The 16,689-nt window shown below is 39.5% G+C and overlaps 1 protein-coding gene and 1 long non-coding RNA gene across 4 annotated transcripts in view; one reads left to right on the top strand and one right to left on the bottom strand.

Annotated features, from left to right (window-relative positions):
- Positions 1 to 15,633, bottom strand: part of LOC134527079 (endothelin-converting enzyme 2-like) — a 137,341-nt gene extending 121,708 nt beyond the window's left edge. For 2 of the 3 annotated variants that reach the window (XM_063359423.1, XM_063359425.1), the window contains exons 1-2: positions 15,527 to 15,633; positions 4,499 to 4,760 (exon numbers count right to left, since the gene is read on the bottom strand). In XM_063359423.1, the coding sequence (XP_063215493.1) occupies positions 4,499 to 4,654 (156 nt within the window). In that variant the 5' untranslated portion in view covers positions 4,655 to 4,760; positions 15,527 to 15,633. Of the gene's footprint in view, positions 1 to 4,498; positions 4,761 to 15,457 lie in introns of all 3 variants that reach the window. The other variant, XM_063359424.1, reaches the window with a different exon arrangement.
- LOC134527080 (uncharacterized) lies at positions 14,622 to 15,800 on the top strand. The gene is made up of 2 exons (XR_010074069.1): positions 14,622 to 14,776; positions 15,448 to 15,800. It is a non-coding gene; the product is annotated as an uncharacterized LOC134527080 (long non-coding RNA).
- The last annotated feature ends 889 nt before the right edge of the window (positions 15,801 to 16,689 follow it).

Raw genomic sequence — 16,689 nt, 5'->3', positions numbered from 1 at the left:
ATTTTATTTTACAAAATAAGTTTGATCTAACGAAAATTTTGTTAGATCAAAACTGATCTAACGATTATCTTACAAATGGAATAAAGAAAGTTCTAATTTTTAAAGGTGGGGGTGCTAACTATGCACTTTTTTAAACATGATTATTTGGTAAAATATGTTTGATCAAACGCAACTTTTGGTTGATCAAAACTGATCTAACGGTGATCTAACGATTTATATAAAAAAAGTGTTAATCTTCCATTTCCTTCCCCGATTTTCAAAGTGGGGGTGCTGACTTCGCACTTTTTTAAACATCATTATTATCAAAATACTACAATTGATAAAATAAAACTTTTGGTTGATCAAAACTGATCTAACGATGATCTAACGATCGACATAAGGAAAGTTTAAATTTTCTTGTTCCTTCCCCGATTTCCAAAAGGGGGGGTGCTAACTTCGCACTTTTTTTAACATGGTTATTTGGCCAAATAACTGATTTGATCTAACGAAACTTTTTGTTGATCAAAACTGATATAACTATGATCTAACGATTGACATATAGAAAGGTGTGGTTTTCAAAAGTGGGGGTGTTAACTTCGCACCGGTGCTAGCGGAGTGGCTAGGAACACCACTTCGGCCACCACTATCGTCCTGTAACAGTAGAATTAAAATTTGAAAGAGTGATGATTTTTCAGACGTGAACCACGCCTTAAGAGGAAAAATTAACACCATGAAATAAACCTTAGGTTCATACGAATGCAAGTGGAGCGCATTACCATGGCACCGCGCCAGCTTTTTTCGGCAACTATAATCAAGTTGGAGAAATGTTAATAACCTAAAATAAATTATAGCCTGACTGTATAGCCGCAATGTATTGTTGAAATAACATGGGGCGTAATTACGATTGAACGATGGGCTAAAAGTTTATTTTATTTACTTTTTTTTTTTAAACTTCAAACAGTGTTCTCAACTGGTCACGCATTTACTGTGAATAGTTACATTTTGTCCTATTTTACAAATCCTTGATAACGGATAAACCAGCAACATTATCAGATTCCCGTGAAAATAACTTACGTCAAATATGTTCATGTTCGATTGTGATTCAGATTAACGTTACGTCTATAACTATATGAGAGGCAAAGGATTTATTAATGTGTTTTATATTTGCACTTTTACAAATTAAAATCATTTTAGTTAATTATCTGGCATTATACCATTATTAAATATTATATATTAATCCTGACATTTTGGTAGGGCCTCAGTGCCGTGTAGTGAGACTGTGGTCTGTGACGTGGCAATTTCAGCTCTGTATTTCCTCATTGCTTTGGAACGTTTAATCATTTTACTTTTGAGATAACGTCTGCCGTATTTAATATTTACGGTGTCATCGCAACAGCAAAAATAACTATTGTATAGAAGTTAAATTCATTTCATTACTCTAATACATACAACATATTAAACCGCGAGCATTAAACCACTGACCACGACACTTGACAACTTGTTTAAACTGCCGTGGGGAAAGGCCCGCTGGTCTAGAAGCAGGTAGAGAGGATTGTCACAGACGGGTCAGGTACTCGGCAACGCCGGGCCAAGTCCGCGTGCTCTTTCCGGGAGGAGGGAAAGACGAGCCAGACAGTGCGGCACCACTAGAGTGGCGGGTTGCATTCAATATATTTTGAAATTCCAGGGGATACATTTCTCTCGTAGAGGCTCACAACTTTGATACAGTGAAAGTCACATTTTTTGTTATTTTAGATGGAGTATTCAGATATGTATTTCGTAATTGTATTTTTATATGTTTTAAACAAATATTTTTAGATCTAGAAAAAAATTTAAATTTTCTTATTTTCTGACTCAAGCACACGAATAACTTATTATTTTTAAAAAATTTAAAATATAGCACTCAATAGTATGGATAATGAACTCCTAAATTACCAAAAATTAATAAATTACGTTGATCGGCTACTGAAATAATGTCTACATGAAATGTCATAAATTTTAACTTTGAGTGCCAGCTATGAGAAAACTATAAGTTATAGCGAAAATCGGTTTTGCACAGAAACATGTATGCATGAGGCCAACATAAAGACAAAAAAATATGCTATAAATAATTTTGGGCCTAACACCCTAGCCTAGATTGAACTGTGGCCAGGAAATCGCGTTAGGCCCTAGTGACGAGAATTCAGCCAACATTATGGTAAACAATCAACCAGAGACCGAGAAAATTCTCGGGATTTTTTTTTCGTGGTGGTGGCCATAAAATCAAATTCTTTAACATTTGAGCTGCTTCTACTTACAGTTAATCTGAAGGACGTTGGACAAAACGTTTTAGAGACTAGCTGTTTCTAGTTTCCTGAGTGGTTGAGTTTCTTACAGGCAGATGTCTACCGCCGGCATAAAAAACAGAGCAACTCTCATCGAAAGCAAACGCGTCCTGATTGGCCTGGCTAAATAAGGCAATGGCTTCTGTTTCAAACGGCCGCTATAACAAGAATGAAAACACTGGCGCGACCATGACTTGTCCTGTCTAATGAGCGCTCAGATCATTTTGTGGAAAATACCTGCCCCTCCCGATGAGTCACCCTTGTGGCATGTCCGCTATATCATCTTATTGTTATTTGATTTTAAAATGGTTTTTAACTTGTTTGGTTTATGCAAGTTTATAATTCGTTTTAATGGCAACGCGATTTTATCAGTATATGTTTTTAGGAATAAAACTGTTATATTTATTTCCAGAAAATAGTGTATTTACAAAACAATGTGATAAGTTAGTAACACATTCCAGAAACTATGAAGTTGTAATACAAATTATGTATTGATAAATTACATAAAATAATCTGGAGGTTAATCAATAACATGTAATCCTACTGTAAATTTTATTTTGGAGATTTTTTATCCATCCTACCTCTGAGTTACTATAGAGCAATGGTTCTCGAAGTGTGCACCAGTGCGCACTTTTGTGCCCTAGACCATTTTATAATTGATGTGTTGCTCTTTTTGTGAACACATCTTTATTTGCGGTTATTTCAAAGACTCAACAGATTTTGCTCGAGCAGTGATTTAGTTTATTTCAGCGCTGTAAACGCTCTGTAATGTTTGTTTAAAGGTCATTTTAATTATTTAATCATCGCATAATATTTATCTGTAATATTTTAATTAATCACCGTAACATATTGTATACGTGTACACCTACAATTATTTGTAGGATTGCAAATGCGTCCCGACTCCAAAAGGTTTGCCCTTCACTGGAATAGTGTCCAGGAGTCCAGGAGCGTGCACATAATTCCATTCGATGAGCCGGGGGACGGAGGTGGAATATAATCTCTTTGCCTGCTTTTTGAAGTGAAACTTATTTGCTGTAGGTGCAACAATTTTCGAGCGTTTCGAAAATTACGATCGCATGAGGGGAAATAGCTAGGATACCCGAAGGGGGAACCGATAGATAAGACGGCAGGAAAAAGTATAAAAGACGCAGCATACTTGCGCTCTTACGCTCTCGCGCACTTGCGCACTTTCATGTGCGTGGTTATTTATTGGTGGTGGACGTCGCGTTATCCCCACTCCGGGGCCGTTGGCGCGGGTGGTGATCGCTGGAGCAGCCTTGAGCGGGCTCCACGTGGCAGCGTGCGGCTCAGTGAACCCCGCCATGCTGCAGGGATAGGCGGGTCACGGCGGTCGGGACCCGCCTGCGCCTGACCCGACTTCAGGGAGTATTTGGGCAGAGGGCAACGCAACGGGGTTTGAGCTTATTGTTTTGCACCGTTTCACGGGCCACATTTTAAAGCAAACATAGTTCTTTAATGAATGTATCGTTAATTTATTTTCTGGAGTAAATTAATATTGCTAAACAGTGTTATGTGAGTATTATTTTAGCTGTGTAACTAAATATTTATGATAGTATGTTTTTCACTCTTTAGTTTGACATAGGTAATTATTTGTCACTAATTATTACTTGATTAATTAAATAACACACCGTATTATAGTTACGAGCCCAAGAGATTGTAAATATGTTAAGTTCAATATTTCTCGATCGGAGTGTAGCTGTGGGTAACTGTGGCTCAACGAAGTAGCATTGAGCTAGGTCCTATTCGTATACCATGTTGTCACTTTCACATGCCAGATATCAACCTCAGACTACACACGTCCATTTGTACAATTAGTTAAGCTGCATAAACTACCTAATTATCGGCAAGCTTCAAGTTTAAGAATTATTTGAAATCAAAGTTTATTTTAAATGTACAAAAAAAATTCAGTACATGTTTTATTCAAAGGAGCTACAATTTATTTATTCTTGTGGAAAAGAGTTATTTCATTTGAGATCATACCCGCGTCCTTACTATTCTCAATTATTATCTCTTCTTATATTAAAAAAATATTAGTGATTTATCTCTATCTATAACTAATAAACAAGAAGTTCCACGCACACATTTTTTTTCTTTCTAGTTCTTTCCTATTTTTGATGGGTATGCTATATTTTTAGGATTTCTGGGAAAGGGGGCACATACCCCTGGTGTCTTACCTTCGACTGAGAGTGATTCTTCAGCAGCAGAGGAATGAGGAGCAGAACTATGCAGATGAAGAAGAACACCAGCAGTGTCATGACGCACATGCGCATGGAGTGGTCCTTGGCGGGTGGCGATGGCGGCTGCACTGTGTATTCGCCCTTGGCCGCCATCTTGTCTGGTCTGGCGTTCCGTGCAGCGGGTTCTTTTCGCAGTTAGTTGTTGCTTTGATTCATTTATTATTTTTTAAAACCCTGACTGCACCAACTATCGACCCACCTGAAAATGAAAAATAAAATAATAATTCCCAGGTGAAACATTAGCAGTAATCTTTATTTTACCAGCCTTGATTAGCAGGTAGGATTTCATTGTTTTGAAGTGATTAGAATTTGGATGTCGATAATCGTCAGCGTGAAACACATTATTACACGGCTATGTATAGGGTCCTTTGTGGCGAGGGTCGTGCGTTCTAAACCAAGACCCCGACATCACTGGTTATTCGTAGACAACTATAATCATGAAGGTCTTGTCGCTTTGAGGACCTCACCTACTGAGGCACACATGCGGTGTGCAGAACTTCAGTACAAAAATTCTATTTGAAAACTGTTCAAGATATCAGATTGGAGACTGTTTACGAAAAGCTTTTAAGAAATACGCTGAGAACTGATACATAGTTTTGTTTCCTTATTTCGTTTTTTAAACTGTATTTTTAAGAGAGTGAAAAAAAGACGTGTTTTCGGAATAATTTTTACCCATGTAATACCCGGTACAGATTCTTGAAACCACTTGCTATACACCTTCGTCTTCATTTCTCCTGTACTTAATGGTTTCGTTACCAATAAAATTTTTATAGTCGCCATGTGCACAACGAGAATAATGCGCGCTAGCTCAGGGCCTTGCGCTTAGAGGCGAATCCGCACTAAAAACACCATCAACATCGCACTTATCATCCCGCCTCACTAACACAAATACACCTCTGACTCTGCGGGCCCCTTAAAGCATGAACGCGTGACCTTGTAAATTCATATTTCTCAAAACACGCAGTTCAATTTTTTTTAACTATGGATGATCTAGAGAGAAAATTAATTGTAAGTCATGAGTATGTTACGTCTGTATGACAGGCCTGCGGGATTTCAAATACAAGGGTATATCAATACTAAAAACAGAATTATACTATCTTAGTATCAAAAAAATTTCATCACTAAATCAAATGTTTTAGGATGGGCACAGACAGGTAAAATTTCAATAATTTTCTGGAAAGAATATGTAGCCCTATTATGTAACAAACATTCAGACACCAAACTTTATTATTTTAGTAGATTGTGTTGATCCAGGATTTCCAATATCTTAGTTACCAATCAATTAACTTCAGCGACAAAAGTGAATATTCTTTTTTTTTTTAAATAACAGCCTATTAATTTTCTACAGTGATTCAAAATACGATGATGTTCTTTTTTTAATTCTCGATAGAACAGGAAAATCAACAGTTTTAGCGTAGAGGTATTGTCGTATGTAAATGTTAAAATCACACTATTTTAGCATATAATCTAATTTAAATCAATTTTTTGTAGCTTTATAAGACTACATCGCTTGCCTTTGAAGTAAACATGTGTTTTTCTTGGCGTGGACTTCTAATCAATAACATAAAATCAGCCTTAAAATGCTGAAAGTGTTTGTTACTGACCTCCAGTTTGCAAGGTCGTTTACACTTCAGGACCACGACTTCTCTCTCTACCCAGCACTCAATGCAGCTCCACAAACATTATTTACACCACCACCCCCCTCCCCTGGCCAAGCCAGCGCCGGTGGGTGGACCAGTCGTAAGTAAAGCGGTTTCCGAGCCCCACACGACTGCTCGAAGACACTTTGTATCAGGCGCTCATAACGTTGCGGGAGGTATCTTTGAAAGATATGTGCAATGGGAGTGCATGACTTAATGTAAGTTTTTGGACATACGCCATTGCTAAGAACGTTTTCTGTTGAAGAAAAAATAAAAAATAAAAAATAAAGAAATAAATATAACCAAAAAAGACAAAAAAAACGCAAAATTAAGCAAAAAATAGCTGTTGTCAACAAGGATATAATAACCACAAAATATTCCGTAACAGGAATATGGTCAACAAACAAAGAAAAACAAAGAAAAATGTAGTAAGAGAACGAAAAAAAACACCACAAATGATGACACAGAAATATTGAGCCCCCCAAAAAAATCAGCACAACGGCTGAAACGAAACAAAAACACAACAAATCAGGCGGCACGGACGCAATAAATTACGAAACACTTAAAAAACTCCCTCTCGAGGCACTAGAATATTTACTGGCGATATTCAATGCAATACTAACACACAAAACTTACCCCGATTCCTGGAAACTAGCAAAAATAATCACAATACTTAAACCAGGGAAAAACCCAGCCATTCCAGAAAACAGGCGCCCTATAAGTCTCCTAAACAGCATGAGTAAAATTTTTGAAAAAGCCTTACTCTCGCACCTTCAAACACACGCAGAGGAACACAACGTGATTCCAGACATTCAGTTTGGTTTCAGGAAAGGTCACTCAACAATCCACCCCTTAATAAAAATAGTTGAAGATGCTACCGACGGATTCAATAACCCATCTAAAGCCTACACAGTAATGACAATGCTCGACGCAGAAAAAGCATTCGACAAAGTCTGGATTCCAGGCCTTATTCAAAAATTAATAAACTTCAATTTTCCCGACACATATATATACCTGGTGGCCCACTATCTATGGCGTCGTAACTTTTATGTTGCTCTGGACGGGGCTAAATCGACTACTCGCGAACTTACAGCTGGGGTGCCGCAGGGCTCCCCACTCTCTCCTTTCTTCTATAATATTTACACAGCCGACATACCGCACGCAAACGCCTACGTACAGATGTATGCGGACGATACAGCCATAATTAAACAATCTGGAAACTTAAAATATGCCATGGTATGCGTCCAACGACAGCTGACAGCACTTGAGCAATTTTACACTCGGTGGCGAATAAAAATAAATGCAGCAAAATCAACCACGCTTGTAATTTCAAAACGTAGAGGCAGACAAGACAGGGAGCTAGAAATTTTTCATCAACCCATGCCTAATGTTACACAGGCAAAATATCTAGGACTCACGCTAGACAGAACACTACTATGGGGAAAACACATCGCTCGAGCAACAAACATTGCAATAAGATCCTTAAGAAGCCTGTACCCAAAGTTAAAAGCGCCTAATTTACCACGCAGAAAACAACTCCAACTTTACACTCAAATTGTACGCCCACAGTTGCTATATGGATGAGAGGTCTGGGGCTATGCTACAAATCACCATATAAATCGACTACAAGTTAAACAGAATAATTTCCTAAGGGCCATATTAGATTGCAATAGATTTACGAGCAACGAAACTATACATAACGCACTTTAAAATTCCGTACATCCGCGAAATAATATCAAAAAATAACAATAAAATGTACCTAGATTTACCACAGCACGAAAACGCACTGGTAAATTCAATAGCGATTTACGACCCGTCCGAGCAACGTAAACATAAAAAACCTCGTTTAAATTAAAACAATAAATATTAAAACCGAAAGCGACATAGATTCAGTTTTTAAAAAATCTCCAATAACTTAAAAATTACATAAAATAGCATTCCGAACACCTCGTGCGGCGGCCTGCGGGGAACAACCAATCGCGGGCCACGGAGCACGCTGATTGGTCGGGCCGCCGAGTTCGCCAAACAAAACTATTTCGCCGTCTGTCCCCAGGGCAGTCACACTCCAGCTCCGGGCGTGTTCACACCGCGCGGAGCCTACAGTTTAAAGTTTAAAGTTTACACGGCCTATACAATTCAAAATGGTCCGAAGCACGCAGGTGTATATACAACCCCCTCGGGTTCACTGCCTGTGTTGTTAGGGCTGACTCCCTATGCCTGAAGGGCAAGACCCGCCTGGCAGGCTTCACCTCCAGTGCCGGCCGCGTTTCGGAAGACATGGGATTTTGAATTAACAAAGCTAGTTCCGTAAATCTATCACCACCTAATAAATATTTCTTTTCCCTTCCCCGGGGTACGTAATATTTTACAGTCACACCACTACAATATGCGCGACAATCCACATACACGTCGTAGCACCTTGTCAAGGCAGAATCATGCAGGTGAACTGGTAGAGGGAGCTGCCCCAGCCCTCGCTGGGGATCCGGGCCGAGAGGCATGCATGCCTGTCAGGGCAGGGCTCTGGGGGCTTGTATAGTAGTTTTTAATTTAGATTTAATTACAAAAAGAAATAAAATAATAAAAAATACATAAAATAAAAATAAATAAAAATATTCAAAAATTTATAAAAAGAACCTGCCGAGGGCATCTCTCTGCTCGAACACTAATAGAATAGGACGACCTTCATTTATTAATTTCACTTTCTATTTTTCAGGTGTAGAAGACAACAGCCAGGGGGCTAGCTACAACAATACTGACTCAGCCTAACTTTGACCGAACTATATTGGAACGCAATAGTTCGGTACCTAAGGCGGCCAGTAGAGTACTAACCTATGTATTTTCTTTTTTCGTTCACCAACACGACCACACGATGATATGCCTGTGCGAGTGTCGGCCAGGACTACCTATTACATGCACATATGGGCTAACTACCCATGCATGTTCTGTGTTCCCAGGGGTTTGGAGGAGCGGCTCGCACAGCTTTACAGTACACGCTACACCCGAGTTTAATTAGTTCACTTGCAAATACAGCACACTATCAAGCCTCTAATACACACCAACATGACACTACATCACGCCAGTTAGCCGATCTAGCTGGTGGGGAGCTTCTCTCCCCCGCCAAATTAGGTACACGTAATTTATATAGCATTACACAACCTACCAGCGCACACACAGGCCCGTGTGCCAAACTTATCCAACAAGACACGCGCCCCGCCCGTTGATCCAAGTGATTTTACAAAAGTGTGGGGTGCACCTGATTTACAATGCACTAAACGAGTTATAGAAACTTCGGTTTCTGGTCTCGCACTCACTAACTGCCCCGGATGGCAATATGATGGATCGGCGGCGGCGGTTGAGTAATTTTTTTTGTCTTTTTGTCTATTTATTTATTTATTTTTTTATTTTTTAGTTTTTCTTCTACAGAAAAAGTTCTTAGCAATGGCGTATGTCCAAAAACTTACATGAAGTTGCGGGAGGTGATGTTCACACACTACGTAATAAGGTACAGTCACAATACGAATATGTTGATCTCCTTAAAATGCTCTCGCCAAGAGAGTTGCTGGTTTTTTGCCGACAGAAACCATTTATCTGCCTGAAAGAAACTCAACCAATTGCGAAGCTCCAAAACTTTTCAAGAAAAATACTAATTCTGCCCAGAGTCATTCCGATAATCTGTAAGCAGAAGCAGCACAAATGTGAAAGAATTTGATTTTATGCCCACCACCACGAGAAAAAAAAAATCCGAGAATTTTCTCGGTTTCTAGTTGTTTGTTTAACACCATGTTGGCTGAATTCTCGTCACTAGGGCCTAACGCGATTTCCTGGCCACAATTCAAACTAGGCTGCTTATTAACGCTCGTTCCATTGTGTGTGCTATAGAGCTGTAGAGTGAATGCACTGCACAACTGGAATGTCCACAATGTCACATTTCATTTCAACCCAATGGCGTGGCTGTAATGGGGCGTGCTCACCTCCCATCTCCATCTCAATGAATGTCTACTGTGGTCGCCGAACCTTACGCGGCTTGATTGTTTTTGAAGTGAGGTAAAATGCTTCGAAGCCAGGGGCCTGAGTCGACCAGTGGTAAGATGCGCACTCACTACTCCCTAGTTCGTGGGTTCTAAGCCCATCATTACCTTAGTTTCTTGGAAGCAAATTCTGAAAGTTAGTTGTTCCATACGCGTGCTCCCTGGCTCGTCAGCAACTGGAGACTGCAGCGCCAAGGGCGGTCCTATGGGAGGTGCGATGGCGGTGAAAACATGTTTTATTTTACAATTTTGATGTTTCTGTAAATTCATTTATTTTTGTACGTTATAACTCTTAAGAATAATCTATGACAGCAATGTTGTTCATAATGGATTTTAAATACATCAGAAATAAATTAAAAGTGGCCTCTAATAAGGTGGTTATAGGCAGAGTTACAATAGCCCGGCGCCACCGTCCGTCCGACACTGTTTCTTCCGTCAACGCCACGAATCCAGCCAAGCGATTTACAACGTGACTTCATCCGGCCTGCAAAATATTTCCCCAAAAATTGTGCTGCCAACAATCCACTTTTTGTCTCTCTCAGTGATATATGAGGGCTGTTTTGTTTTTCAACCTCCGATGTGCTATATAAAGAGACATATTCTCATACCATTATAATTTTACTACCAAACTTTCAGCAGTGTATTACTTTTTTTTTCTACATAATCGCAAAAACTATCGAGGCATTTGTCATATCGTAACACAAGCTTCTCGATGCCTTCTTGGAAGAAGTTAGCCGGTAGTGGATAGAGACACAGGGCCAGCGCCTGTATCTCCCTCTCCCTCACGACGCCGCTGTGAGGCGGATGGACTAATAGTGTAACGCACTGGTTTCCGCGTCAAGACTTATCACAAGATTTGCGAATAGTGGGGCCGAACTATATATCTATGTATATAGTTTGCTATTTATGTCGTGTTTATGTACGTATTGTATTAGTATTTACTCCAAAAAATTAAATCGCTTGGATATGAGATTTAAGAACCGCAGTGTTATTGAACAAAACGTCTGAATGACCTATAGGTACAAACATCACAGGTAATTTAAAACTCACCATTTAACTAGAAGATAATTTCATACAAAACAGCCTCTGGTCGTCCACCCCCCTCAGAGACGACCGTATGATACAGTTTGTCCGTAAATGAATGTTCCAGTTATAAAATTTAATAGTATCAACTGTAAGCTTTGTAAAAGTAATAACTCAAACAGTTTTAAATAAGTACATGCGTGAATACTGCTTTGTTGTTTCCTCGCTTGCAGCGCGAAAGAATGGCTCATTCCCCAATAAGTAGAGAGTGAACCTGTAAAATTTATTTGGCAACAGGATGGAGCCCTTCCCATTGGAATCTTTTTGAACGAGAGTAGTTGAACGTCGAAGTTCCTGACCGTGGGATTGGTCGTAATGGTAAAGACGACAAAGCTCTTTTTCGCTGGCCTCCACTTTCACCTGACATAACGCCATGAGAATCTTTTTCCTGTATGGCTTTATAAAATATCGTATCTACCTTCCACCGTTACCTAATTATTTGCAAGAGGCAATTGCTTCCATTACTCCGGACGTGAAAACCAAAGTGTAGGAAAAATTACACTTCGGTTGTATGTATGCCGTATAACTAATGGTGCACATATTGAGCATTAGTAAAAAAAAAACGGTTAGTTTACCTTCAATTTGATGTATGATTTGTTAGAAACAGTCTAAATAAAACTGTTATAATATACCATTGAAACTGGGACATTCTTCTATGGACATCCTGTATTTTGGGTGATGAAAGCTGAAATGTACAACACCTGAAATCACAAACCACAAAGGCAGTGAACGATGAATGTTAAGAATGATAATTAACTGGCTAAATCCTTCGATCTGCACTTTTTTAATACAAAATTCCTTGTGTTATTTATTTTTCAAATACCGCCCCGAAATAAATTCCTGTATTCGCTACTGATCCAGACTGTGCCTCCTCGCTCCAAGAACCGCTGGTTGCTAAGTCCGTAGCCAGAATTTTGTGAAAAAGGGGATCCAGTACAACCATTAAATTTTTTAATAAGTACATTTTCTTTTCAACTGAGTTTTAAAGAAAATTGTGACACTAAAATCTCAGGCAACAGTAAACTTTTATTAGTCCAAAGTTTACACACAGAAATTTAAGTAAAGATTTCTCTTGAGAAAAGAAAACTTCGTTTAAAATTTCTGTTTTTATTTAATTGATTTTGATACTTTTTTCTTAAGTTAATTATTTAAAGCTTTCGTTAATACAAGTTATATACAAATATATTAATTTTATTTAATATATGAAACACACATGTCAATGTGTATGAAAGACATGCTTACAGTAACATGTGTGTAAACCGGCATTGAATATAGACTTCTTGAAACACAATTCCTGCTGCTTCTGTGTATTGAGGCATGTTGGGCTGGATGAGGGAGGAAATGCATTTATTGTATATCACTATAAGGATTACAATTATTCTTCCACTTAAAAATCTCTGTATCTTAATGTAGCTAAGTTGCTGTAATTTTTTTTAGCGTGTCTTCACTACTTTATTTTTTTTAAATTAAATCTTTGAAAGGAGGGTTACGTCCTTGTGATTGACTACAGCGGTCTCGGTGGTCACATCTTCTATCTACAAACAGCTAAGCTATTTGAAATCGTGTTCTACCATGGAGTCGGGTGGTCAGGAGAGGGCATGCTGTAACGCCCACTAACGCTACGTTGAACACCAAAAACACCGCGGAAATGGTGCTCGACTACGCCTGATGATGGATGGTTAGTAATCATGAATTAGAATATCCTTCGTTAAACACATACGCTTCCGTAAAGTACATTTTTTGAATCTTTTTTTTCGCCGTATATAGACAACACTTCGCCCGAAGTTTCGGGTGTCCCGCAAACATGGCGCAGACCATCATCTGGTCAAAAAAAATGTGAGCGAGTCTTTCAGTACTCTCCTGACTTCGTTTCCGGAGCAGCTATTGAATAGTTTGATTTGCAGAGCGATAGGTTAAATTATATAATGAAACGGCTCTGATAAAAGCGAAAAAGACTTGAAAAAATGCTAAACGCGGGCTTTGGATATATTTTCGACAAAGAATTTCATTAAAATACTGCCCATCTTGTTAAAATTCATGAAACAGTTGATACCACAAAGTTACATTTTTGCTTTAAGAACTTAGGTTCGCGCCAACCGTCACGGATTGCAGGACAGTGGTTAGGTATTTAATTTCCATCAATTTCCGTACCATTCACGAAATTACTCCTACCAAATGCGATGCCGTATACCAAGAGGTAATTTACACATCAAAAAGTGACTTTACGCAGAAATGCATGCATGGCATGTGTTACTACTGCCAGTATCATTATAACCATTTTCTGCCGGAAAGCGATGAAGGGGGGGAAGGTTTAAGATTACGGTGGTTAAGTGGTCAGATAAAAATCACTCGTCTCCCATTAAAGACGATTTTCACGTGGGAAACATGGCTGACGTTTGCCATGATCCTGTATAATGTTTTTTTTTTCCTGGGGTGCTACCGTTTTCCTCACCCATTCATTCCGTCAATGCTCCATTCTTTTCTCATCGCCTCTCTTTTTATCGAATGACCTGGATCCTGGACATCGATGGAACACATACACACAGTGTGCAGAACTTCAGCGAAACTGCTTAAGACATCCGAGTAGGGTCCGTTAAAAAAAAAAAAAAAAAAAAAAAAAAAAAAAAAAAAATCATTTAAGAATACGCCGAGGACATGTAGGGATTTCTGTTTCTGGATTTTAAATATTATTCTTAAATGGGTTAAAATGGCTAAAACGCGTGTTTTCAGAGTAGCTTTTAGGCATGCAACACCCGGTACAGATTATTGAAAGCACGTAAAAGATTTGTATTACACCTATATCTTCATTTCTTCGCCATATAGTGTTACCGTTATTGATCAAATCTCATAGTTGCCCTGTGCCCGACGAGAAGACACCGCGCTAGAAGCACCAGCGAGCGTCGCGCGTGTCAGCTCACCTCGCCGACACAGATACACTCCTGACCACGACGCGTGGCTTGGCGAATCTCGAGTGCATCACTTCTCGTATGTGTGCCATTTCCACGCGTTCTTCTTCAGTTTATACTTGTTTCTTTTTCAAATTTGGAACAGGACAGTGACGAGGAAGTAGCGTGTGCCGCAGTGGTTTGTTACTGTTGAAGAGCAAAGTGGTGAAACTCAAGAGTGTGTGGAGGATGGTGGCAGTGAAGGAAGTCAGAGGTTAAAATACGTAATACTGAAGCCAATGAGATAAATGCAAAACCTCACTACGCTTTTAAAACTCAACTCCCTCGCTGCACAATCTACAAAGGGCTGCAGGTCCGTGGCATCACCTGAGCCGAACCGAGGCTAGTCAACCGACGATTACCAAGCCTTTGGATTTCCGAGCTTTTCCGACATCCTGCGAGATCTGTCGAGCCTGATTCCGAGTCACCGCGAGCAATTCCCCAAGGCGCGAGGCTGGGCCGTAGAGAAGTATTAAGAGGGCCTATAAAAGGCGGGGCGCAAAAATGAGGGGGGTTTAGGTGAGTTTCAAAAAAACTTTTTTTAGTCTATTACTAATATAATTCATTAGAAACATTACAAGTTGTGCTATATGCGTAGGTCATTTTACATTAAGGCTACGGTAACGTAATGGCCCTGACGCGAAGTATGACCAGCTCCAGACGAGAGGAGCGCCAAGCCACCCGCTGCGGGCAACCAGGGCTTTGCGCATGTGCCGCACCCCCTCTCGGATACTATCTTTTTTATTCTTTCTCATCAACCTGTGTAAATGATTTGAAATTAACAGCGGCATACGCTCTTGAAAGTAACGGATCTGGAAACCCATATGCGGCTGCAGGGCCTCGCGTCTAGAGGGACCTCACACCGGCCCTTTCATTCACCTTTTTTGAAAAACTATTTTTATATAAAGTTTATGGACATAATTGGGAAAAAAGAAATAATTAAATGTTAAGTGTTCGTCAATACATTTGGATTTAAATTGAGTTTACATGATTTCATATTAGAACAATTTCCAAAATTTATATTCCCTTATATGACGTAACTTTACCAGAGTTTGATCGTTAATGTAATTTATCAGGAAAATCATATCAAACCTTCTTAAGATAAGTTACATATCATCTAGGTAATTTAATTTTACGACTGGCTATTTAAAAATGTTGTTTTAAAGTTCTAATTTTTCATATTTTCCTAGGGCTACCCACCGGACCCGCATCTCCCTCCATGCACAGCCCACAGCCCCGCAGTCCCGGGCCGCCACTGAGGAAACCTACCTGACAGATCGAGTCGCCCTCTCACGTGCGGCAGAACCACTGGGCTCGGTGTTCGCCGGCCGGGGACGCCGCAGCGGCGGCTGACCACGCCGCAATCTAATCTCTGCGGCCGCCCGTCCGCCGGCGCGCGGGAAGTTGCGCCGGGGCGGGAAGAAAAATTACTCCAGGTCCTGAAGATAAGCCCTTCCTAGCAGCGGTTGCCGAGCGCACTGGTCCGACCTGATACCTCTCTCCCGACCCAAATAAAAAATAAAAATTTTAAGGCATGCTTTCACATGCTTGCGTTGATTTTATTCAATTTTCTTTCATTACTTTTATTTAAGGGCGTATTTATAAAAATTTAACTCGATACCTCCCTTGCATTTGCGGTTCTGTCTCAAACATTTGCAACACTTTTTCAATTATTGTAATACCATGGGTATAAAAGATTGTGCAAGTCTTTGTAATTGTCACCTGCCCGACTTTTTACAACCACAATATTACACCAACTGAATATAGGTTGAAAATATTTGTGGTAGAACGAATGCAAGAGACGTACAGAGTTACAATTTAATCAATACCCCTTAAAAAGTAACAGTAATGATGAAAAACGAAAAAAAAAGAAAAAAAGATTAACATGGCGTGTAGGCCCTAGCCTTAAATTTAAAAATTTCACTGCGTGCAGGATATTTGAAAGATTGGAGATTGCATAGTACATTCTCAAATGGCATTAATCACCAGACAAGCCTTGTGTTTTCTTCCAACATCCAACGGAATTCACCCTTATCAAGCTTTCAAAAATCCCGTTCACAGTGCAGTAACAGTTATTCAACAGTCATAACAGTTGTGCCCAATCAACTGCGTAGTACAGTTGTATGTGTGAAGCAAACAATCATGTGGAGATTACTTCTGATTAAACATTAATGAAATAAACAGTTAGTAGATGTCTCCCCTGCAGCAGGTCGCATAAGGGAGGCCTGGAGGGGCTAAAGAAACCTTGTCATTATCATCCTTCTGAACACTAACATTTCTGGGATAAAATTATGAATAAATTTTTCCTTAACGAAGCTTCCACATCCATAACTGATGTCACCAATATCAATCACTGCAAATGAAAATTATTAATATTTAACTTAATGCATTGAAGTCTGGTTTTCACCAATTAAGGGAGGCTATAAAAGTCT

Source organism: Bacillus rossius, chromosome 1, assembly GCF_032445375.1.
Source record: "Bacillus rossius redtenbacheri isolate Brsri chromosome 1, Brsri_v3, whole genome shotgun sequence".
In the NCBI taxonomy this organism is placed as follows: domain Eukaryota; kingdom Metazoa; phylum Arthropoda; class Insecta; order Phasmatodea; family Bacillidae; genus Bacillus; species Bacillus rossius.
The sequence above is the reverse complement of the archived record's forward strand: the minus strand, read 5'-3'. Positions and strand labels throughout refer to the sequence as shown.